This window comes from Rutidosis leptorrhynchoides, chromosome 6 (assembly GCF_046630445.1).
Source record: "Rutidosis leptorrhynchoides isolate AG116_Rl617_1_P2 chromosome 6, CSIRO_AGI_Rlap_v1, whole genome shotgun sequence".
NCBI classification, from domain to species: domain Eukaryota; kingdom Viridiplantae; phylum Streptophyta; class Magnoliopsida; order Asterales; family Asteraceae; genus Rutidosis; species Rutidosis leptorrhynchoides.
Window position 1 is genome coordinate 426,269,237 of NC_092338.1, and position 26,062 is coordinate 426,295,298.

The 26,062-nt window shown below is 37.1% G+C and overlaps 1 protein-coding gene across 1 annotated transcript; it reads right to left on the minus strand.

Moving 5' to 3' along the window:
• Nucleotides 1-18,925: 18,925 nt before the first annotated feature.
• On the minus strand, nucleotides 18,926-23,849 carry LOC139855209 (uncharacterized). The gene is made up of 3 exons (XM_071844448.1): nucleotides 22,718-23,849; nucleotides 20,622-22,028; nucleotides 18,926-19,521 (listed from the first exon to the last, which is right to left on the minus strand). Exons 1-3 carry the CDS (start codon nucleotides 23,847-23,849, stop codon nucleotides 19,166-19,168), a joined length of 2,895 nt encoding a protein of 964 aa, XP_071700549.1. The 3' UTR covers nucleotides 18,926-19,165.
• Between the last annotated feature and the right edge of the window lie 2,213 nt (nucleotides 23,850-26,062).

Below are 26,062 nucleotides of genomic sequence, written 5' to 3' on the forward strand. Positions count from 1 at the left end.
ATATATATATATATATATATATATATAATATATATTTATCTATGTACAACTAGTGGTTCGTGAATTGTCGGACATAGTCAAAGGGTAACTGATTTCATAAATAAAGATTTCAAAACTTTCTAGACTCAACATTACAAATTTTGCTTATCGTGTCGGAAACATATAAAGATTAAGGTTTAAATTTGGTCGGAAATTTCCGGGTCGTTACAGTACCCACCCGTTAAAGAAATTTCGTCCCCGAAATTTGGTAGAGGTTGTCATGGATAACAATAGGAATGTTTTCATGACGAATATGAGGTGATAATGGAGTTTTATCATTATTGAGAGATATAGATAAAACGATTCGATCATATGAAGCGCACGAGTGAAGCTATTACAAAAGAGTGAAATGAGTATAAATATACTTGTTTTTACCAATGACGTGATTAGAATTGATTTCCGAAATTTATGAAATTAAAGAAAATCTTACGTAATAAGATTTGGTTCTTCGGCGATTTAGAAAAACAGGATCTCCTTTGATTTAATGCGGCCAACTGTTTCGATTTCTCTGTCGGATATTTCACTATAAATCCACAGTTAATACTCTCTTCTATTTGCTGCGGTTAATGGCACGATTTTGATTTGTCACATTACCAGAATATCCTGGAGAGATAGAATTATCAAGATGATATGTTCCTAATACGTTTGAGGATTAGATAGAATGTAAGAGCCGTGTAACATGGCACATGATGACGGTACTGTGAATCATCACATTCCATTAGAAACTCAACATGGATTACTGTAATATAATGACGTTGATCAAGTGTCATTATATTATACTAATTCATGCATCAGTTCCCAACACTACTTCAAAACATTCCTTGGAGTTTTCAGAATTTAGAAACTAACACAGTTTCTTTTATGTTGTAACGCAGATATTACGGAGAGATACATGATCTCAGATGTTTATGGAATATCTTCAGAAATATCGAGGATATTTATAATGAAAGGCATGATGATATCTTAGATTTTATATCATCGATGGATGATGAAGAAGATTTGTCGGTGAAGGTTTAGAATGAGGAGTAAGGTGTTTGCTAATGATTTTAGCAGGTACGGAATCATTTGGATCCTTTGAAGGCAGGTTCAGTCTTTGTGATTTATCCACAACCTCTTTCATACTTTGCTCAATCCGTTTTCCAGTTCCAACCCTTCCCTTTTTCTGAGCTTTTCCAACACACTGTACTTTTTAGTAAACTTTTGACTTGTTAAAGTCGTTTACAGTTTTTACTGCTTCATCAGCACTCTAAGAACTAGTTCGCAGTTCAGGGTGTTTTTCAGAAACTTCACATTCGATGTATGAAATTCTTAGGGATAGACGTTGTAGATATAACTGGAGAAGTTCTGCGAGATTTTTAAAATACTAATTGCGAATTCCCTCGAAGAGATAACAAGCTGCTGGTACATCTGCTGTTGTTGTTGCGGAATATAAAAGGTTCTCCGGTAACGACGGCGAAAGGATAACATAGGTATATATAGAGGTTATAATAAGAGTAGTCTCACTGAAAAGTCGAAGTGGAGCTGTGACAAAATTAGCTTCTTGAAAAGGAATTGTAGGATTGTTTTTGCTAATAAATGGCAAAGGATTCAACACGGTATGTGTTAAACTATGAATTTGGTTTCGAAGGTTTTTCGGGTGCATAACTGTATGCATGGATCTTTCTTCCATAGACGAGGTGCAGCTGGTTCAACTTCTCGATCGAGGTGTTTTCAAGAATCATGATAGGTTTGAACGCGGGTTGTAATCATCAAGATACAAATGAGATTTAAGATGAAATCAAGTGGCAAACTTGAAGATTAGTTTAGTTTCATATGTTATAATCAATATTTTAATTTAATTCATTTTAATTGTCCAAAGTTAGCAGTCTAATAGTCCGATGGTTCAATGATTCATATATAATTTAATATATAATATTCGAATTAAATAATACGTATCGTGACCCGTGTACCGGTCTCGGTGTCGATCACAACTCAAAGTATATATATATTTTGGAATCAACTCCGACCCTGTATAGCCAACTCCCACCTTCACATATAGAGTGTCTACGGTTGTTCCGAAATATATATATAGATGGGTCGATATGATAAGTCGAAACCTTGCATACGTGCCCCGTTATTTAAAGTGCGTAAAAATAAATAACAGAAATTAAATGACGATAAATAAAATTGCGAGAATGTAAATTGCGATAAATTAAATGTTAATCAGTTAGCTGGGAACAGTTAGCCGGAACAGTTAGCGTGAAATCCTATCACAATTCCAATTAATTAATTCGTTTGTTTCTAACACTTTTTATTTTTTTTGTCCAATGTTTTCTTCGTTATGCCACTTGTTGGATTCTGATAGGTCAAAATCCAAATATGAAATTTGAATAGAAATGGTTATTCTGTGGTGAACGGATACGTATATCGGTAGTTGTAAGTAGGATAGTAAATGATCGTTGAATTAGATTCGAAGAATGTACAGTGTAACTTATTAATGTGAATTCTAAATATTCCTCGGGTACTACCCACCCGTTAAAATATTTTCATCATTAACAGTTTGTACAAAAGAATTTTTAATTACAGTCTTTATGAAAATATACTCGCATATATATTTTCATCGGATGTAATCATGGATTTAATGAGTCAATAAAATATTATACTCATTTGATTTATTGTTAACACTTGATTACATGATCTCTAAAACATTAGAGATTACATAATTGCCATGTCGAACGTAGGTAAATGAGGTAGAACAATACGTAAAACGAAATTAATCGATGTAGAACGATATGTAGAACGAAGATCATACTCGAAATTCCGATGAGATTTTTGAGGTATGTGATATTGATATCCAAGATACCGTTTGTGATGTTGAGATTTACGGTGTGGTTTTGGTTTGGGGGTGATAAGAGTACTGTCGACGTTGGTGATGATGGTACGGATTATGTTGCTGGTGCTGCTGTTGGTGTTTGCCACCTTCGCACCATGTTCTCCAAAGCCGTCACGCGAGTGCAAAGTTCGTTAACTTCTGCTAGTATACCGGGATGATTGGTGGTTGGAGTGAGTGAATGAACAAGATCTGAAATATGGGATAGTATATAATCGTGACGAGATACTCTAGAAATGAGAGAGAAAATAGTTTCTCGAACAGGTTCTCTAGTAAGTGCTTCAGGTTCATTGTCAAGAGGGCAATTTGGTGAATGATGTGAATGATTTTCAGATATCGGATGATATTCTAACTAGATAGAATATCTATAATCCTAAAGATTTCGTAGACTACAGAGGAATTTACAGCATATGTCAGGCAAGTCTACAGGTGCGCTAAGATATGAATTATCAAATACGCTAAGATATAAATTTCGTCTATACACTATCAATGCAGTAAATGCAGTAAGACGTGTCTAGACTTAAGAATGATAAGCAGGCAATTCCCTAAGGATGATAAGCAGATGGTTTCCGACTAGAAATGATAAGCAAAACTTTTTGACAGGTAGACACGGTCAAAGTCCAGACTCATTAATGTATCCTAACAACTACCAGTTAAACACACTAATGCAAGGCCTGGTTCACTAAGACCAACGCTCTGATACCACCTGTGAGGACCCGTCCTTATCCTCCTGGACGAAATCATCAACATTTGGTTCCATTGCGTTGATCGACTCCAAGTGATGTCCTTAAAAATGAGCAAATGCACATCGGAAGACTTAATTAGTACCTGAGAATAACATGCTTTAAAATGTCAACATAAAGTTGGTGAGATATATAGGTTTAATGCTAGCAGCGTTATAACAATAGACCACAAGATTTCATATATAAAAATATAATACACTCGCAAGTGTATAAAATCATTCTGCTTATGTTGAGGCCTCAGTAACCAACCTTAACAATAATATAATAAGTCATCTTCGCAAAGATGGATATGTACACTCGCAAGTGTATAAATAATCCTCGAAGTACTAAACATCCGCCCACTAGTTCTTATGTCTAGTGCAGCCTACTGGATGGGGGTGTTAAACCCGATAGATCTATCTTTAGGATTCGCGCTTACATGCTATTATAACATATAACTAAATTACCTAGCACATCAATCCGCAGAATATCATTTTTAATCACTTGTGTCCATAACGTAAATCATTTATAAAAACAGCGCATGTATTCTCAGCCCAAAATATTTAAAGTTTAAAAGGGATCTATATACTCACCATACTGTATTTTGTAGTAAAAATACATATAACACCATTGAACACGTATAAGGTTGACCTCGGATTCACGAACCTATATCATTTATATATCTATTAAAACATATACTCGTAATCGAATAAATTTATATATCTATTATATCATTTTTATATTAATAGAATATTTTGTCATGTTATGTGTTATGTATATTTAGATATATATTTCATTTGTTTATCAAAACAATACTTCTAGTTATACCATGTAAAAATAATAATGATAATAACAGTAATAATATACTTATGTTAGTAATAATAGTTCTATTATTTATGAAATGTTGATGATGCTAATATTTATGAAAGTACTAATAAATTGTATCATTTCTATAATATAATATTGTTCATAATCATAATAATAAGTGATAAATAATAATAATAATAATACTTATAATATAAATTGATATTTCTAATAATAAGTGATATTCTTAATACTAAATAATAATAATAATAATAATAATAATAATAATAATAATAATAATAATAATACTAATACTAATACTAATACTAATACTTAATGATCATAATAATATTAATAACATTCTTTTTATTATTAAGGATAATTTTAATATTAATAACAATAATAATAACAAAACTAATAATAATAGTAATAATAAGTGAAATAAAAGAAAGTTAGAAATACCTTTAAAAGAAACGGCCTAAAAAGAATGTCTCACCCCGGACTCGAACCTGAGACCTCTCGGTATCCAACACAACACCCTAACCATTCTGCTATGCCTGTTTTTCTGTTATTTATATCACTCCTAAATCATATAACCCGTATAACTTATCTGTTATCTCTTCACCTTCTTCCTCAAGAACGTTTTGTCCAGAATCAAATAACAATGTTTTTCAGTGAATTACAGATCTTAATTATAACTTGTATGTTAAACTTAATTGATACGTGTTAGTTGTTTTGAATTAATCATATCATAAAAGATAATAAATTAAAAAAAAAAAACGCTGCCAAACACCGTATGAACTCAACATCAATCTTGAGTTTAAAAAACGTTTTAGTTTATGATTTCAAAACAAAGTAAGTTGTAAATGCCTCCTTGAAACTTTCTCCATCCTCAATTTGACCAGAATCATCATACATAATTCGAATTTTACAATAAACACAATCTTTGTCTTTTAAAAACCCGAACTTTAACTTGAAAATTCTCAATAAATAACGCGAATTGGAATTTAAAATTTCACATACAGTTTGAATGAACCATTCCTAACAATACTACGTTATTAGATTTTTAAATTTCATTCATAATCGATTTTTGAGTGAAAAGTTTCCTAAACAGGGCCGACGGGTTCTTCAGCTTATTTTTCTGGCTAAATTCGATTTAAAGGAAATCTGTGAAGGGTGTTTGTGGCTGGTAAAGGTAGCAGTAGGTTCAATGAATCCTTATTAACTGAAATCAGTCGCTTGTTATATAAATTGGAGAGTCGACAGTTTTATTATTTAGGATAGAAAATATATATAAAAAAAATAAAGGATAAATTGATGGTTAACTGTATTTGTTGTTTCCTGTGATTTTATTCGATTTGCACTCCAATTAATAGACAGAAACAAAAAGTGATACAGTTAGAGGATATAAGCAATTGATTTGGATCCTAGAGAGTTTATAATCGTTTTTTTTAATATATATATCTATATATAAATTTATATATTCACTGTATTATATAGTTGTACATATTTACTTATCTGCTATATATATTCGTATATATATATATATATATATATATATATATATATATATATATATATATATATATATATATATATATTTATCTATATCTGTGTATCTATTTATATATAACAATATTTTATGTATATATTTGCATTTAATTTCATACGTATTTTAATATTACTACCAATAATAATTGTATGATAATAATACTAAAATTAATAGTACTGATAATAATATCAACAATAAAAGAAAATGATAATTTTAACAACTTAAACATTTTTGTATCTTATATTAATTTAAGCAATTAAATCATATATTTTATCAAATAATATTTCAATTTATTATTATATTTATACATATATATATATATATATATATATATATATATATATATATATATATATATATATATATATATATATATATATATATATATATTTATATATATATATATATATATATATTTAAATATATATTTATCTATGTACAACTAGTGGTTCGTGAATTGTCGGACATAGTCAAAGGGTAACTGATTTCATAAATAAAGATTTCAAAACTTTCTAGACTCAACATTACAAATTTTGCTTATCGTGTCGGTAACATATAAAGATTAAGGTTTAAATTTGGTCGGAAATTTCCGGGTCGTTACATAAACAAGACCCCCGCCCTGGATGAGGATGAAAGGAAACTATTAGCGGAGTGTGCAAACGCACAGCTAGTGCATCGATCATATGGGAACGTAATGCTGCGGCTAGGGAAGATATCCGCACACTGGCCATGGGAGGATGTGCGCCCAGCCATAGTCGGACCGGATGGAAAGGGTAGGAATAGTATAATCGCGTACTAAACTGTTTTTGTATGTATATTATCTAACGCATGCGCGTATCTTTGCAGAAATGAGGATGAAGAAGGTGCTGACTGCGGAAGAGATTGCGGGGATCTCCTTCCGCAAGCAAGATGTGAACGTACAGCTAGAGCAGGAGAAAACTAGCGAAAACGTGGAGCAATCGCCGCGGCATCCGGCAACAAACGCAAAGCAGCTGAGACCTCTGCGGCTCAGCAGAAGAAGAAGAAGATGACTCCCAAACAAAGGGAGGACATGCGGAACGATAACTTTGTTCCAATCGAGCCACGCTCCGCAGAACTACTTCCCCCCATCACTGGTAAGCGCCCATTTCTTGCGTCTTCACCGCATAATAAAGTTCACGTTATAACTATTTACTGATATGCAGAGCATGTGGAGGAGACGCAGCCGTCCACCCAGCGGGTCAACCCAGATCTCCAAGCTACCGCCACATCAAAGGATAAGACAATACACGTGGATTCCGATTCCACACCAACTCCTCCGCAAGGTAGCTTCCGCGTTGCCAACCTCAGCCAACTCACACAGTCTTCCGCAGAAAATGCCGCAGAGCAGTCTGCGTTCCTGCAGCAAATCTTTCCGGACGAATTCCGCGAGCAACTGGCCGCTCTACCGTTTAACCAGGCACACAATGCCTTTATTCAAAACGGCCTTGTATTTTTTGGCATGTTTGCGGATCAGGCCCGCCGCTCTTCCAGCATATACCAGCTAGCTTTGCGCAAAGAGGTAGAGCTGGGACTTCTGCAGGCGGGTGTAGATCAGGTCAAGAAGGATAGGGATGCTGCTGAGGAGGCGCGCAAGGCGGTTGAGTCGACCGCGAATGAAACCAAAGCCGCGCTGATTGAGGAAAGAAAAAAGAGCCGTGAGCTGGTTGGTGCGGTTGAGCAGGCGAAGGGCGATGCAGAACGTTTGCGTTCGGAGCTTGAGAAAGTTACGAGGGAAAGGGATGACGCGGTTACCAACCGCGAGCTGGAAGAGGCGGATCTAGCGAAGCTGCGCACCGCACTCCCTACCATTGCGCAAAAGGTGATGGACTCAGAGCCTGTGTCCGACAAGTTCAATGCCTACGTTGATGCGGTCAGGGACCATGAGATCAACAAGGCTGTGCATGAGGTAATCCAAGCTTGCGGTCTAACACCGCCGTTCCCCGACATCGTTCAAAAGAAGCTAAAAGAGGGAACGGCTGCAGCGTTAATGGAGGCGGAAGAAGCCATCAAGTCCATCCCTATCCCCCTAATCAACGCATTCGCTGCAGACCCGAACATGTCAATCGATGGGTTTTTAAAGGAAGATTATTAGTGTTGGATTGCGCCGTAAGTCCTATGCTTAGGCAGGTATTTGTATTTTTGCAGCCCTAAGTCCCGTGTTGGGCAGGCGTTACAAACAATTACCTCTTATGTAACAACTTAATTTGATGTATATATATTCCTGATATGCATGCGTAGTGTGTTTATTTGTTTATATATCGCGAATCAAAACAAAATGTGAACCGCATGCCCATGCGCATAGTTAACCAAAACTCATGCGTATGCGGGTATTACTGCGTAAAATAAAACAATACTTTAACAATTACCCTTTAATAATTTAGACTCGAAAGCTACTGCGTTATCGCTTTGTCATGTACTAGAGGTGCACTATAGCTGTATGGTAAGCAACGCAACTAAAAACAAGCCAATGTTTTTATGCTTTGAGTTCCTCACGCAAACCAATGCGAGAGTAATTACGCACAAGCAAACCAATGCTTGTAATTTTTTAAGTCGACTTTGCAGCCATCTAGTCTGTGTGGCGCTTGGCTAGGGGAAAACCAATTCCCTTTGCCTGCCGTTAACGTCTAGCCTTGTAACCAAACAGGCTTCTGCCGCACGGGGGCTAGAGGACACCCCTTAAGTAGGCAGGAACCGCATACAAAAAAGATTTAAACAACAAAAGTATGCGCGAGTAAATATTTAATTGGCATTAATCACAATTACAACCGCGACACATCCAAACGGACGAAAAATACATAGAAAAAATAATGTGCTACAATAAACTGGAGTGATCAGGTCCACCTAGCTACATATAACATTTTTTCAATAACGTCGCATGCCAAGTGCGTTTAACAGGTTTTCCATCTAGTGTCTCGAGATGGTACGCCCCGGTATTGTTTGCCTTCGCTACCCTGTATGGACCTTCCCAACGGGGGCCCAGCTTCCCAGTATCCTCCGCATGACTTGCGTCGTTTTGACGCCAAACCAAGTCACCGCACTTGTAAGAGCGCGAACGCACACGCTGATTATAGTACTTTGCGATTTTTTGCTTGTTATTTGCTTCGTTGACAGCCGCATAGAGTCTGCGCTCCTCCAGTAAATTAAGATTTTCCCGCAAAGCTTCAGAGTTATTTTGCTCATCAAAATTTTGTATGCGGAACGTTGGTACCCCAATTTCTGCGGGTACAACAGCTTCTGATCCATAGACCAAACTGAACGGGGTCTCACCAGTGCTTGCTTTGGGTGTTGTTCTATGTGCCCATAAAACCTTCGGTAGTTCATCCACCCAACCAACGCGACCATGACCCAACCTAGCTTTGATTCCAGCTACTATATCCCGGTTGGTGACTTCGCACTGGCCATTTGCCTGCGGATGCGCAACAGATGTAAAAGTTTGCTTAATATTAAGCTCCGCGCACCAGCTGCGAAAAGGGTCACCCGCGAACTGCGTACCGTTATCGCTAACAATTTCGTTTGGTATACCAAATCGACAGACGATGTCTTCCCATACAAAATTTCGCACCCTTTTTCCTGAGATTGCTGCCAGCGGTCTCGCTTCGACCCACTTTGTGAAATAGTCGATTGCAACAATCAAGAATTTGATGTTTCCTGCGTGTGCAGAATGTGCGTAAGGTACTGATGTGAGTAACATGTTTAGAAAATAAATGATAAAATTACCTCGGCCTTTTGGGAATGGTCCGACTATGTCGATTGCCCATTTGCAGAATGGCCACGGTGAGGAGACTGGTATCATTGGATGCGCAGGTGCTCTGCTAATAGGTGCATGTATTTGGCATGATTCACATTGCTTAACTATGCGCGCAGTATCCGCGTACATGGTGGGCCAATAATATCCTAGCCGCATTATTTTTGACACAATGGACCTGTGCCCCGAATGGAGTGCGCATGCACCCTCATGCACCTCGCGTACAACTTCCTCCGCCTCTTTCGGCCCAATGCACCTTAAGTGCGGTCCCAAATAATTCTTTCGATATAGGACGTTACCCTCAAGGGCATACAGCGGTGCCTTAACGCGGACTTTCTTTGCGTCAGCGGAATCTGCAGGAGAAGTGCCATCCCGCAGAAAAGCCACGATGGGCGTCATCCATGTTGAGCTTGATTCCTCAACTGGTGCCACTAAAGGCATCATAACAATGGATTTCGCATTGAGTTCTTCTATTAGAACTTTCTTTCCCATATGATCAAAAGCCAAGGCAGCCAGTTTGCTTAGCGCATCCGCTTTCTTATTTTGACCCCGCATTACGTGGGAGATTTGAAAAGCTTCAAACTGGTCAGCGAGGTTGTGAACAAGCGATAGATATTGCTGCATGGCTATGTCATGCGCTTCGAAATCTCCGCTGACTTGACTGCATACTAGCTTTGAATCCACATAAGCGTGCAAAATTTTAACATTTAACCTATGCGCAATGCGCATACCTGCTAACAGAGCCTCATACTCTGCTTCATTGTTTGTAACAGCAAAATTAAACCGCAGTGCGTATGTATGCTCTTCGCCATCCAGGCCTGTTAAAATTACACCGGCACCTGCACCAGATGCGCTGCATGCACCATCGGTATACAATTCCCATGGTGACAAAGTTGGTGCAGGTGGATCCTGATGTTCTGCTGATGCCTCGACCTCCGCAGGTAATTCTGCTAGGTAATCAGCAAGTATTTGACCCTTAACCGCACTGCGCGAAGAAAAATTTATTTCATGTTCACCTAATTCAACTGCCCACTTAGCCATTCGGCCAGAAATCTCAGGCTTGTACAACACCTGAAAGAAAAATGATTGCGTTAGTCAATGCGGTAACCCCGGTCATTGCCGTAAAGTAGGCGTTTACCAACCTGTTTGATTGGTTGATCAGTTAGAACCACGATTGGATGTGCTTGAAAATATCGGCGCAAACGCCGCGCCGTATGGACCAGCGCATATACAAGCTTTTCTATTGGTGAGTAGTTTACTTCGCTTGATGTCAGCGTCTTGCTTACGAAGTAGACCGGCATTTGCGTCTGAGAAAAACCTCAGTCGTTAAATTTCTGCGATATAAATAAAGCATGTAAATTAATGGATTACCCTTCCGCGATCCGCGATGAGGACTGAGCTGACAGCTTCCTTCGATGCCGCGAGGTACAGCGTTAGCGTTTCTCCTGATACTGGCGCAGTAAGTGTTGGTAATTCTGCAAGCACCTTTTTCATCTCCTGAAAGGCTGATTCCGCTTCCTGAGTCCATACGAAGTCTTTTTTCTTCAAACAATTTTTCAAAGTATTGAAGAATGGCAACTGTCGTTCTGCGGCTTTCGACAGAAACCGTGTGATAGCCGCAAGCTTCCCCGTTAGACTCTGCACATCTTTCTTTGTCTTCGGAGATGGCAAATTATCAATGGCTTCAATCTTTTTGGGGTTGGCCTTGATACCCCGCGCTGTCACCACATGACCTAAAAACTTGCCTTCCTCTTCCCCAAAACTACATTTTAGCGGGTTAAGCTTCATGTTGATCCTGCGCAGAGATGCAAACGTTTCCAGGATATCTGCGAGCATGTCTTCTTCGGTGTTACTTTTAATTACCAAGTCGTCGACGTACGCTTCAAGATTTCTACCGATCTGGTGCTTGAATGCTGCATCAATTACACGCTGATAGGTCGCGCCAGCATTCTTTAAACCGAAAGGCATCTTCGTGTAACAATAAATACCCTGCGGCGTATGAAAAGCAGTCTTGTCCTCATCCTCCGCAGCCATTAAGATTTGGTGATAACCCTTGTACGCGTCTAGAAAACACTTGTACCTAAATCCCGATAGTGATTCTACCTTCCAGTCTATCTCCGGGAGAGGGTAATTGTCCTTGGGACATGCCTTATTGATATCTTTGAAATCAACGCACATCCTCCAGTTACCGTCAGCCTTTTTTACCAACACAAGATTTGCAACCCATGTCTGATAACGCACTTCCCGCAGAATGCCTGCTTTGACAAGGCTGTCCACCTCTGCGCACAACCAATCACTGCGGTCTAGGGCCATATGCCGCTTCTTTTGCCTAACGGGTGTCAATGATGGATTAACGTTTAACTTATGCTCCGCAATATCCCGCGGAACCCCTGTCATGTCTGACTCGCACCATGCGAAAATATCTGCGTTAGCTGACAGTATTCCATGCAACTTGCCCTTCGTTTCGGCTGACAAGCCTGCGCCGATTTTAATTCGCTTATCCGGATGCAAGCGATTTGCTATTACTGCACAGTTTGCAAGTTGCTCTCCTACGCTAGGAGCGCTTACAGACGCGACAGAGCCACACAGCTCGGTTGCTTGATGTGACGCAACTGTGGCAACGCCTCCTACTGTGGGAAACTTAATCAAACCATGCACTACCGATGGGATAATGTTAAAACGCCGTATAAAGTTTCTCCCTAGCAGTGCATTATATCGTGAAGTTGAACGAACCACATAAAAATCGACCAATTCACGCCTGATCATCTGCGGGTTCCTGTCATCCGCAAGCTCTATCATTAATTCTATTCGGCCTAGCGGCCACGAGTTTTCTCCAGAGAACCCTGATAGCGTAATATCAGGCTGACGTAACTGCGCTTTGACTTCTGCCGGAAGGAAACGATAACAATGCTCATACATAATATCGACACCGCTGCCAGTGTCAACATGCATGCGCTTAACCTGGATTCCGCAATCGGGGATGCGACACTTGATGATAATGGGCTCATTAATAGAATCAATTGACATTACAGGAGGGAAAGTGATCGGGAGTAGCTCCCAATCCTGATGATCGTTGTACTTTCTCCGCTGGATGATTTTCTCTGCGTCAACCATGTTAATGGTTAAGTCGGCATTTTTCGCTTTGTCAACTTTCTGCCACGCGAAAGTCTTAGACTTCGAAGCCTCTTCTGCGACCTTTCCCTTGTCCTTTTTAGGTGGTTTTAGATGATCCAATTTGCCCGCGCGAAGCGCTTCCAGAACCCGTTCCATCAAGTTTTTACACCGATTGGTGTCGTGACCATAATCGTCATGAAATTCACAATACTTTGTTTTGTCCCGCTTGCCAAATTCTGTAAGCGGAGTTGGAACCGCGAAGGTCGCGCATACTGGCTCCGTTGCCAAAATTTCCTTGGGCGTTTTGGACAAACTTTTGAGTAGCGCATAGTTCTGATTATTGATGCCGCGCTGATTATTGTTTCGATAATTGCCACTTGATTTCCCTTTATCATTCCTGATAGGACCACCGCTAGGATACCTTCCGCGAGAGTTGTTACCACGATTTTGATCGCGCGAACGATCATCATCGTCCTTCCTCTCGTTGCGTGTGCTAGCTGTTGGAATGTCATTATCTTCGCCACTCCGCATATAGTCGTGGCATTCATTAAGCGCCTCAGCATAAGTTGTTGGGACTGTATGGCGCAGACGCCTTACCAGTGTTGGATGACGTTCTGAGTTTATACCATGTATGAGTCCGGAAATCTGTTGCTCTGGTTTGAGATCTGGTATACGCAGGCACTCATTAGTATACCTTGTGAGAAATTCGCCCAAAGATTCCTTGGACTTCTGCACGATGTCATGGCATTCAATGTGAGTGCGCTTGCGTGGTCTCTGATTCTGATATTGCAGTAAAAACTTTGTCCGCAGATCCATAAACCCGGCAATACTACCCGCCGGCAACTTATTAAACCACTCACGAGCAATACCCTGTAGTGTCATAGGAAATATCTGACACGCAACCGGATCCACCCAGCCTTGAGTGCGCATTGCGCCTTCGAAGCGCTGTAAAAAATCATCTGGATCGGTCAGGCCATTGTAAGTACCCAACGTGCTAGGTATCTTTGGTGCTGATGGAAACGGGTACGCGGATATATGCGGAGGAAACTTGTCAAAGGTAGTCGGTAGCTCGAAGGGTGGTTTAACAGGATCCCCTTTCAAATTTGCAAAGAAACGCTTCATCATGTCCTGAACAAAGTCAGGTTGTGAAAATAAGTGAACCATATCGGGAGGTGCGGCCTGCATGAATTGACTTGCAAGATTTGCCTGCCCTTGAACATTTTGCCAAGGTTGACCCTGCGTCTGCGGATATGACCAAGGCTGCTGCGTTGGAAAAGAGGGATAACTTGAAGACGCAGAGTACACAGGTGGCTGTAAAGGAAGCGAAACCTGTGGCGCAGATATCTGCGAAACTTGAGGATACACACTTAAAAGCCCAACTGTATGCGCTGTGCTTTGCTGCTGCGCTGTTATCGGCGCCCAATGAGAGTTCGCATCTGGGATGACCCCAAATCCCCAACTATTAAGTAACGCCTGCGCATCCGCAGGAGTTAAAAATTGTGAAACTGGGCGCGGTGGTTGCCAAGGTTGCAATGGTGTAAATGACGAATTCTGCTGAATGCTCTGCGTATGCAGAGGTATTGAAACAGTGGTACTGTAAATAGGTACCTGGCCGCAGCAAACCACGTGCGGCCCCGTTGTTCCACCGCCAACGCCTGCAAAGATGACCCTTGGATCCACTGACGAAAAGTCCAGCCGCGTGGTTGTGACTGGTGAGTTTGCTCTTGGCGGTGTGACCCCGTCTGAATATATCGGCTTGTACCTCTGAAAGGGTTCGCCGGATATAGGTGGAGGGTATATCGTGTATCCCGCCTGAGTAGCGGCCTCCGTAGTCATAACCGGTGTATGTTGACTACCAGACGGTGCGTTCTGAACATCTGTTTGGGTATGTTCCGATGATTCCTCGGAAGTCATGATACTGTTAAAGAAAAAATTCAAAATTTTTGTAAATAACGAGTCGTACAATTCAAAACCTTAAAAGAAAAAGCAATTAAACAGTCTTGAATTAATTCGACTCTCAATGAAAGCACCACTTGATCATGCATATTTTAACCGTGGGGTTTAATATGCCTGCTCAATACGTAAAGAGGGGTTTAAGGATCTTAGAACGTGGCTCTCCGGTCCGGCTACCGTGAATAACCCTGGCCGACATGATGATGTCGGCGGGGTGGCCAAGTGATTAAGTCCACCTTCGATAGCGGTCGCTGATCGGAAGGCCCCAAATAAGGTCGTAGGTACTAGCTTACAAAAGACTAACCTGTTAACCTTGAAAAGACGCTGAATGATGCTGTTTTACGTAATGTGTATCGTATGCGATGGTTACGTAATGTGCTGTGTTTGGTGAATGATGATTAGGGTTTGTATTTATAGGCAAACCCTAATTCTAGAACCGTCCCAGATCATGATAATCTCATCCATAACTGACTCCCCCGAATCACGGATATAATTATGGAAAATATATTTACTTGACAGCTAAGCAACCGCCGTACCGGGAACAAAGGCATTCGCACGCCGCATACCGCACACAAGAACACGCATACGCACAATAGTGATTGTCCGCATACATTCGCGGTGCGCCTGCGGGTTGCGGTATCATTATATATGTATATTAAAGATTGAAATCTGACCAAAAATCATATTTAAGTTAACTAAGGTATCTGATACGTTTTGTGAGCTAACAAATTTCAAGACGATCACTTGCTTTGTAGGTAGACTAGACTACTGGAGACATCACGGATGAATGTAACTAAATATGTACTCCGTAAGAATTAGAGTTAGAATAGAATATAATGCAAATGAGCATTAAAATTAAAATATGATAGCTCTATCTTCGTAATCTTCGTATAATTGTATAATTGTATAAATATACTAGAAAATAAGCATAGTATAATATGTTCGAGTGTCTACACTCATCGAATATAACTTTTTACAAGCATATATTCTATGTTTGATTCTTACAAACGTAAATGACTCGAGCTAACAACCAATAGTGTTTTTTTGGTGATACTTAAAATTGTCGTGTCCAACTTTGTAAGCCCAAACTAATATTGGGTTTCTATCATTCCAGGTTATTTCCATATATTCTTTCTACTCCTTAACATTTAATTTATCTTTTAGTGTTGATATGGTCAAAAGTTTTGCACTTTAAAAAGGCAGTTGAATACCCAAAATTTTAGTCAACGAAAATAAGTCACTAGGGGTTAAATTACAAACGAGGTTAAACTCAAGGGTACCTGTTTTAAAATATAACCCTCACAATTTCTCTTCTTTTTATTGTTCTTTCCCTTTCTTTCAGCATTACACACCACGTGGTTTTGTAAAACAAAGATATTACATTAAATTAATTTTAAATTTTAATTATAAATACAAAGTATACATAAAACAAATAAAATAAGCCTATCACATGAGAAGCACGTGAGCATGATATTTTACAACTAGGATAAGGAATAGGATCTTCTGATGTCCTTACCTGACTTAATTGGGTACCTTTTTTTTCTTCTTCTCTTCCAATATAATTATAATTATTAATTATTATACTATTATTATCATTATATTATATATTTTTAATTAATTAAATGTGTAAATTAATGATGAATTATCCTATCATCCTATAATAAACACGCCTAAATATGATGTTAAAAAATGGTTATTGTTATGTAATTGGAAATTCTTATTAATGAGAGTTGAATCATTATGAATTTATGATGACATCTTGTTTAAAGATGGGGGATGAGATAGATATGTAGTTTTGGAATGACATTTGGATAGGTGATGTGGCGTTAAAAGATAAGTTTCTCATATTATACCACTTTGAAGTTAACAAGGATTGTAAGGTAGCGGATTGGTTAGTGGGTGGTAATTGAGTGTGGAATACTTGAACCTTCTCGCAACTCACGGATTTGATTACGAAACAGGGATCCTTGGGATTTTTGAATAACAAAGACATTTGGTGAATCTATGATCATCGCTTTATGTTGCGTCTCTGAGATGGGAAGACGAAATGGTCTCATATGAATACGTATGGTAGATACGAATGAATTTCGACTAATGAATCGAATAAGCTAATCTAATCGAACATTTTAACTTGTATGACTGTACGATTGATTCAACGCCCACTTAATGTGTTTGAACACTTGAGCATCCCAAGTTTCTTTGTATGTGAATGGTATTTCTTTAATTTAGCTTCACAAAAGAATAGAAATAGAAATAGAAATAGAAAATACTATTAAAACATTATGGTATTTCCATTCTTCTGTGAAAACACCATCATTGCTTAATTTTTTTTTCAAATTGTCATCATCTCTTAAGGGGCGTCTTTTATCAAATCAAGATTGTTAAGGGGTGAAAATTGGAAACTAAATTTTAGTACATAATGGATAATTAATACGGAGTAGTTAAATTTAGTTTTTATTTAAAAAAGAAAAAGAAAAAGAAAAAAACTAAGAAGGATATATTTTGTTTGGTTGCTTGGAGAGAATGAGTTGGACAAAAGAGTCCAAGAAAGTGTCAATTCAATTGGGTTGTTTAATCTTGAATAAGGGACCCTCGAAAATGAGTCGAGGTTATTGCTATCATTTTCTTGACGTCCAAAGAATAATAATATTAACAATTTTTTAAAAATTAAATTAGATAGAAATAAAAACATCGTACTTTGTATATAGATACACAAAGACGTCGCTTTTGTTAGAGTGAAATTTAATTTCATATATCTAATAGTTTATCGTAAATGATATCTAGTCATCGAAGTTTGATATCCTCACAATTCGGTCTCACAATTCGGTCTCGAGTTCAAATTTATTATCACCCTCAGTGGCGGATCCAGGAAAAATTTTCACTCGAGGCGAATTTTTTTTAAAATGTAGGGATTTTTTTTGGCAAAATATAGAGATTTTAGGACAAAATATAGAGTTTTTTGAGCAAAATTTGGAGTTTTTTGGCAAAATACGAAGGTTTTGGGATAAAATATGGAGGTTTTGGGGCAAAATATGAAGGGTTTTGGGCAAAAAAAAAAAGTTCCACTTGGGGCACAATCGAAAAACCGAAAAAATTTGCACTGAAATTTCGGAAATCCATCGAGCCCCCCCTCCTAATACATTGGATCCGCATCTGATCACCCTATTACGAGGTAGTTTGAAAAAAAGGTTAAGAACCATATTTTTCATGACGCCCTTAGAGTTGTCATTAAAAAATTTAGATATGTAAAATAGAGTTGTATATTAACATAGTCAATCACTTTATGAAAATAACTACCTCACGTGTACTGCACTTTTTTGCATTAATTTAAATTTTAATGATAACCCTTAAGTTTGTAAATAAAAAAATCCTAAAAAAGCATGGAATAATACAATTAAATTGCATACATTTTATTAAAAGATACTTATTATATCGGGGCATTCTAAACAAATAAAGCTTATTGTAGATTACGAGTATCATAAAACATACATACTCCATATTAAAAACTTTTGTAGTTTTTAATTCTGTATATCTAGCATTTAAACTGTACTATACATGAGCAAGGTAAATAGACTGATGTATTGATTTCTTTACTCATTAAGTCATTTTCGAAAGTAGCCATCGATCATTCTCATTCATTCACTAATAAAAAAAACTTGAACTTTTGATTTTTATAATCGTTAAAAGTACTTTTATACATTCTGCTAGTCATTAAAATAAGTTTTGTGAGTCGATTTGGAACGGGACGGAAGTGAATGATCTAGGCCATCATATGGGCTATAAAATAAAGCAAGTCCAAAACCAAACTTTTTTATTTCTCTATATATTGGGCTGGGTTCAACCAAATCCATATTGATGACCCGCAATCCTATTATCATTTGTGTATCCAGTTTGGGTGTTGTTAGCTGTATAACTACAAATATAAGGGAACCCATACAACCAGAAAATGCATGTAATTTTTACTTATATTTTGACAAACAGTCTTCAACTTAAAAGGCGTTCATATATAACATACATACAGAATTTTTACTTATATATTGACACACAGTTTTTAACTTAAAAGGCATTCATTTCATTTCATATATAATATACATACAGAATTTGGTCTACTAGACCCCATAAGTACCAAACATGTTACAATCTTTTTTCAAAAAGTATTGATAAGTTGATAACAAATTAACAACTTTTCCATAACAAAATATGCAAGATCTACTTCTTTCAGACCAAGCAACACAAAGTTGTATTTCAAACTTCACACCGCGATAATCATCCATTTGAACCCAATGGTTAGTTTTATTCAAACAAAACACCAAAAGTTGCTCCTGTACAATCAAAACCATCTTTCTTCAACAAGCGATCACACAAGGTTTAAGCGGAGGAGGGTTTGATAGCATTTGAACAACTTCCCTCATAGTAGGACGATCAGTACTCTCTTCCTCCACGCACATCATTGCAATCTTGAACACATGAACAACACTTGAGAGATTATATCCAATGAGCCTTGGATCCAAAACCGACAGCACAACAGCATTAGCGTCCGAAGATTTGGGGATCTCGGCGGCAGTCTCTCTAACCCACCTCACAATATCCACTCCGTTACCAAACTCGCCTACTGGCTTTTTACCGGAAATTAGCTCAAGAAGCACAACTCCAAAGCTGTAGACATCGATCTTTTTATCCAACTTAGTAGTGTAGGCATTCTCTGATATCATGACAACATTGTTACAACTAATTTAATACGACCAATTATACGAGAATTTTAATGAAAGCCATAAAACTATATTTTTTTGGCGAAGAAAACGATTACTCAAGGTTCATTTTCCAAAAGAAAACACCTTCAAGAGTGAATACCAAAGTATAAAGGAAAAACGCCTCAAATCAAACAAAAAACAAAAAATAATTATATATAAACGAGCCTCCCTGAACAACGTACAACTATTGATGCACAAGGTATTTTATTAGATTGTATATAGTTATGTATTTGAAAATAGTACAATATTTATAGACTACAGTGAATAACCCTAATGCTAAAATGCTAACGGGCCGGGAGTTTGTATATTTTTCTAATAATTCATTATTTGAAAACAGTACAATATTTATAGACTACAATGAATAAAGAATAACCCTAATGCTAAAATGCTAACGTGTCGGGCCGGTCTATACAATTGGGCCTAATCGAAATACATAACTATATACAATCTAATATATTTGAACAAAAATTGTCATTTTCAACGTTTGAGCTGATTGAATTAGCAAACTTAATCCGAAAGGTTGGTGGTATGGTATGATTCTTTTTTTTAAGTTGTTACCAAACTATAACTTATGTACTAGTAACTTCTTTTATTATTAATATTAGTTGTTTAATTGTTTAATTACAAAATCCAAATAATCTCGTGTAAGCATAAGAAGCCAAAATAAAATCATTTTCAGTCAATATTCAACTAATAGTGAAATGATCATTCATCATTGGTGTTGATATCAACCCATGTGCACTCTTGTACAGATTATTTACCACATGTCAATACGAATAATCCAATCAAGATATTTTTAAAAAAAAATTTGGATCAAAATTAAATATAAGAATTAAGAAGTTAACCAACTCTCAACAGATTTGGTGCATATGAAATACCAGTTGCAAGTTTGCAACAATGTGCTATAAAGAATCAACAATAACTAATGTACATGAACTGATGCATAAATATGCTTTACTTATTATATTTTGGCCTTCTAATAAAAGATACTTTTGCTGTTAGGTGTTTAATCATATGAATGTAAAAAACCAAGTGCAGAGATAAATTATACCTGGGGCCATGTATCCATGTGTTCCAGCAACAGAAGACATGAACTCAGACCCACCATCATCTTTCATGGACTTAGCCAGCCCAAAATCAGCAACATGGGCTTCATAATCCGAATCCAACAGTATATTATTCGCCTTCACATCTCGATGCATGATCGACGGCGAACAATCATGGTGTAAATAACACAATCCCTTGGCAGCCTCAACCGCAATTTTGTACCTCATTTCCCATTCCAAATGGGCCCCTTTTGGACCGTGCAAAATCTCACCTAAACTCCCATGAGGCATGTACTCGTAAAGCAGCAGATTGTTTTCACGATTGGATACGTAACCAAGTAACCTAACAATATTCCGGTGTTTGATCCTGCCTAATGTTTGGATCTCGGCTTTAAATCCGTGATCTCTGCCCAATAAACGTTTGATCGCAACATCAACACCGTTTGGCATGGACCCACGGTACACTATCCCAGCACCACCTTTACCAATCACATTCTCGTCTAGTAAGCATGCGATAACATCATCAACTTTGAAATCTAACCGCTGAAAAGCAGTTAGTTTCCACTTTTTAGACTTCTCCATTAGTCTCTTCTTTATAATCTTAATCAACACAAACAGGATGAACAGCATGACCATTAACAATGCGATGACAATAATTAACAGTTTAAATGTGGAGATCGAATGTCTCTTGACCTTAGTTTCGATAGAACAACGAACAGCGTTTGGTAAACAAAGGTCCGGGTTACCCTCAAATATAGTATCATTAAAATCCTTTAATTCCCAATCAGTTGGGACTCTACCCGAAAACTGATTAAACGAAAGATCTAACACCGTTAAGCTCTTCATTAATCCTAACTTGCTAGGAATCTCACCAGCCAATCGATTTCTAGACACGTTTAGAATGTTCAAATTAGACAAACTCAAAACACCCTTAATATCCCCAGACAACTCGTTACGACTAAAATCAATCGAGTTTAGCTCCAAACATCTCCCAATAGAACTCGGAACCACACCAGTAAGATTATTGGCACTCAAATTAACCTCATACATCTTCTTCAACTCAAACATCCCTTCAGGTATTTCACCAAATATATTATTAGACTCGAGCGAAAGCGTCGTTAGATTCACCAACTGCCCAATCGACGAAGGTATTTTTCCGGTGATCAAGTTGTTAGATATCGATACTGTCTGTAGCGAGCGGCTCGACATTTGTAATGGAAGTTGGCCGTTGAAATAGTTGTCGTTGAGCTCGAGCATTGTGAGTTCGGGTAAGTTGAAGATACCGGAGGGAATGGTGCCGTTGAAGAAGTTTTTCGAGATTCGTATTTTGGTTAACGACTTGCAACTGCCGAGTTGTTCAGGTAGGGCCCCGAAGAAGTAATTATCCATCAGTATTAGTGTCCGTAAGTTTCCTGTAGTCAACGACAATAGTCAAATAAGTCAAAAATTTATTTAATCATATCATATTCTGACCTGTACAATTACCTCACCAATTCATGATCTTAATATCTACAGCAATTTCAATGTATTTTTTCAATTTCAATTGTCAATTTAGACCGAGCAAGTCTCCTGTCATTGTAACTTGTATCGTATCTTCATCGTTTTGATGAAGATATTTTCATTTAATACAATTCATTTTTTGCAGTAAAAAAAAATCTACAGCAATTACTTAAAACCTTTTTATTACTTAATTCTTGTTTCAGGAGGTTGTTTTCAGGCTCCAGCTTTCGTTTTTAGAGACATTATATGATTATAACAAGTTTTGGTGTATCAAATATACTTATACTATTAACATTTAAATCATATTTGTTGGTATACTAAATTAGAAATAAGAATAAGTGATGCGGAGCACTAGAGCATAACTAACTAAACTAATTAAAGGAACAAATAGTTGTTACTAAGAAATAATAATAATAATAATAATTTTATATATTTAAAATCAACTAATTATACGAACAAAGAGTTGTTATACGTTAATGTTAATTTAATTTAATGATAATTGATATTGATACTCCCATATTACATTAATTAATAATTAATACTTTTAAAATATGAAAAGCAATAAATAAATAAATAAATAAACCATAATCAGAATGCTTACCTCCTAAGCACAAATTCTGCGGAAGTTTTCCGGTAAAATGATTTCCGGTGACATCAAGTATCATCAGCTTCCCATTCCGCCCTAAATTCTCCGGCAACGAAAACGTAAAATTATTCTCCCACAACTGAAGCACTTCCAAATTTGGTAACTCACCAATAAACTCCGGTAACGGTCCGGCAAAATGATTCAAAAACAAATTCAACAACGTTAAATTCTTCAAATCAGCCAAACTTTCCGGTATACCACCGCTCAAATTATTATTAGACAAATCAAGTGATTTCAAACTCACTAATCCACACAAATCAATCGGTATTTCACCGCTTAAATTATTAAACTGAAGAAACAACGTGTGTAACGTTTTTAAATTCCCTAAACTTTCCGGTATCTCGCCGGTGAGATTACTTCCTCCGATATCCAGCAACTCTAACGACTTGAAGTTACCGAATTCCGGCGGTATTCCGCCGGAATAACTGTTGTAGTACCCTAACCAAAGCTCTCGTAACGTCGTTAACCTAGATAACCTCGCCGGAATACTTCCGGTGAGCGCGTTACCTTGTAACCCTAATTTTATCAATCCGTTAAACTCTGAGTATTCTTCCGGTATTTCACCACTGAAGAAATTTCCTCCGAGAAAAAGCGTTTTCAAATTCTTCAATTTCAAAAACTGTAACGGAAGCTTCCCGCTAAAATTATTGTTATAAACATCAAACACTTCAAGTTCCGTCATCGACGTTACGATACCACCGGGAAATTCGCCGGTTAACGCATTAGTTGACAGATTAATAAATTTAAGTGAAGTTAGGTTACTGATTGTTACCGGCAGTTCACCGGTGAGTTGATTAGATACAAGTGTTAGATTAACGAGTTTGTTGAGATAACCGATTTCTTCGGGTATTGTTCCGTATAACGGAATACCGGAAACGGTTAGTGACGTGACACGCAAGTTTTGGTCACACGAAACGCCTGTGAATGAACAATGTGAGTTGGAGATGTTCCAGTTTTGTAATGCTGACGTGGCTGGTGGTTTAATTAATGATGATTTGAGTGATAAGAGTGCTTGTTTATCGGAATATGCGTTTGAGGGGTTTAGGAAGGTGAAGATGAAGAGGATAAATGGAAGAAATTGTTTCATTTTTTTATTTTTATAAATTTAAATTTTGGGAAGGTGGAGATGAAGATTGAAGGTGGGAGAAAGGCATTAAAGAGTTCATGATATGGTGGAAGAAAGATAAACTCTACTACTGTATATTGATTTTTCTGAATGGGAAATTGAAATGGTATTGCAGAACATGATTATGATTTTGTTCGTGTACAAAGTGACTACCTATATAGATATAGATTTACTACAGTATTAGATTCGATATACTGAATTTATATATATGGAGTATATGTTTATGATATCCTTCCTTAAAAATATAATTATAATTAAGTTAAAAATTATGTTTTAACTTTAGAGATCTTTTTATTCAATTTTAACGTTAAATTATTTTTTATGTGTTATATATATAATTCGATGAACATTATATAACATTAATCATGATCATATGAAACTCTTAGACTTTCGAATTCGATACTAAACACGGTAAATACCGGTATCGTATCAATACAACAACAACAAAACTCAATATCACATGTGTGGGGTATGAATCCAGTAAAGTTCCGATTTGATTTCTGTTAACACCTATTTCCTTATGAGGTAAGGCTTAGTGTGTCAACACAATACTAGAAGTGATCTAGCTAAAGGTGGGGGAGTGTTGTCGATTGATTTTTACCCTCGGGAAATAATCCCTGCAGACCCGGTTCACAAGTATAGAAACTTGTGGGGTGGCTTTATCATTCTTTTTGTCCGTTGAGCGTATAGCTGTTAGCCGGATGACTTCTAGTGAGAGAAAGTACTGTGAGAGAGAGAAATGTGAAATCTCTGCTCACAAGTTGTCAGAATGTCTGCATGTGTAAAATGACGACCCAAGGGGTCTATTTATAGTGATAGATCCACCGGATTGTTCGGGAACACGTGTCAGATGATGATACGTTCTGTTATTCGTGATCCGAAATATGCGCTGGATGTGACGTTCTCCGGTCAGGGCTTAAGCGCTAGGCGGCCTTCAGGGCTTATGCATGACGGAAACAGCATGCACAGCGAAGAACGTTTGACGGACAGTTTCACAAAACCGTTGTTCTCAGTGTTTCTGATGCTAATTTCATGCGAATATTATGCCTTTATGCGTGTATATGTGATGACCCGAAAATTTCTGACCAAATTTAAACTTAATCTTTAACGTTTTCGACACGATAAGCAAAGTCTATGAAGTTGAATCCTAAAATTCTTGAACTATTCAAATACCCTTCGATTGTTCTCAACGATTCGCGAACAAATATATGTAAATAGATACATATATATACTATAACTTGAAAACGTAACAAAGTGTTATGAAAACGATAATGTGCATTAATCTTATTGGTTTGATTATCTGATTGAAATATTTAACTACGGAGTTAAAAGATTATGCCAAATGATTGAATTAAAAGATATTTATTGAGTCCCTTAAAGATTATGATATTATTACGAGTCTCTGTTGTGAGGTCCACGTTGATTTGGGAAATCGTTTATTTTTAATGATATTCGAAATAAATGGTAAAGTGTTAGTTTAAATAACGTAATTTGGACACATGCAATAATAAGGAATATTAACTGTTGGAATTAGATATATGAATAACTTGCGACGTATATTTAAAACGTGTTTTTAAATATTAACTTGGTTACAAAACGTTTTGATTTAAAACAATATTATTAAATATACTTTGTTAGATAACGAGCCATTGATTTATAGAAGTAAATGACCAAAACACTCAATTGTATAAGTTATATCTCAAGTGATATGGTTTTTGAATAATTTAAATCTATATTTTGACAAAGGTACGAGTCACGAAAGGTAAAGTGCCAGTTTTCTTAGTGTACGAAAGGACGTTCGAAAAACCGGAACTGGGACATAAGTCGAGTGACAACGTACGACTTATCGGAACAAAAATTACAAGTCAACTATTCACGTGAATTTAATATAATATATAATTAATTATTTAAATTAAATATATTATATATATTATATAAAAATATGTCGACAAGCTAAAAGTTAAACAAATGTGAGCTGGATCAGAGGGCCATACGATCGCATGGCCTTGATGCCCAAAAACCATGCGATTGCATGGTGGGCTGGGATAAGTCAGGTACTATAAAATGCGAAGCCTGGTGATCGAATTCAATATATATTTCATCAATCTATCTCTTGCTCCGTATTATATTTATATATTATTATTATTATTATTATTATTATTATTATTATTATT

Coding starts and splice junctions, on each gene's coding strand:
- LOC139855209 (XM_071844448.1), bottom strand. CDS start 23,849: ATGAAACAATTTCTTCCATTTATCCTCTTCATCTTCACCTTCCTAAAC. Junction 22,029..22,717: donor GCAGAATTTGTGCTTAGGAG/GTAAGCATTCTG, acceptor CGTTGACTACAG/GAAACTTACGGACACTAATA. Junction 19,522..20,621: donor ACATGGATACATGGCCCCAG/GTATAATTTATC, acceptor TCATGATATCAG/AGAATGCCTACACTACTAAG.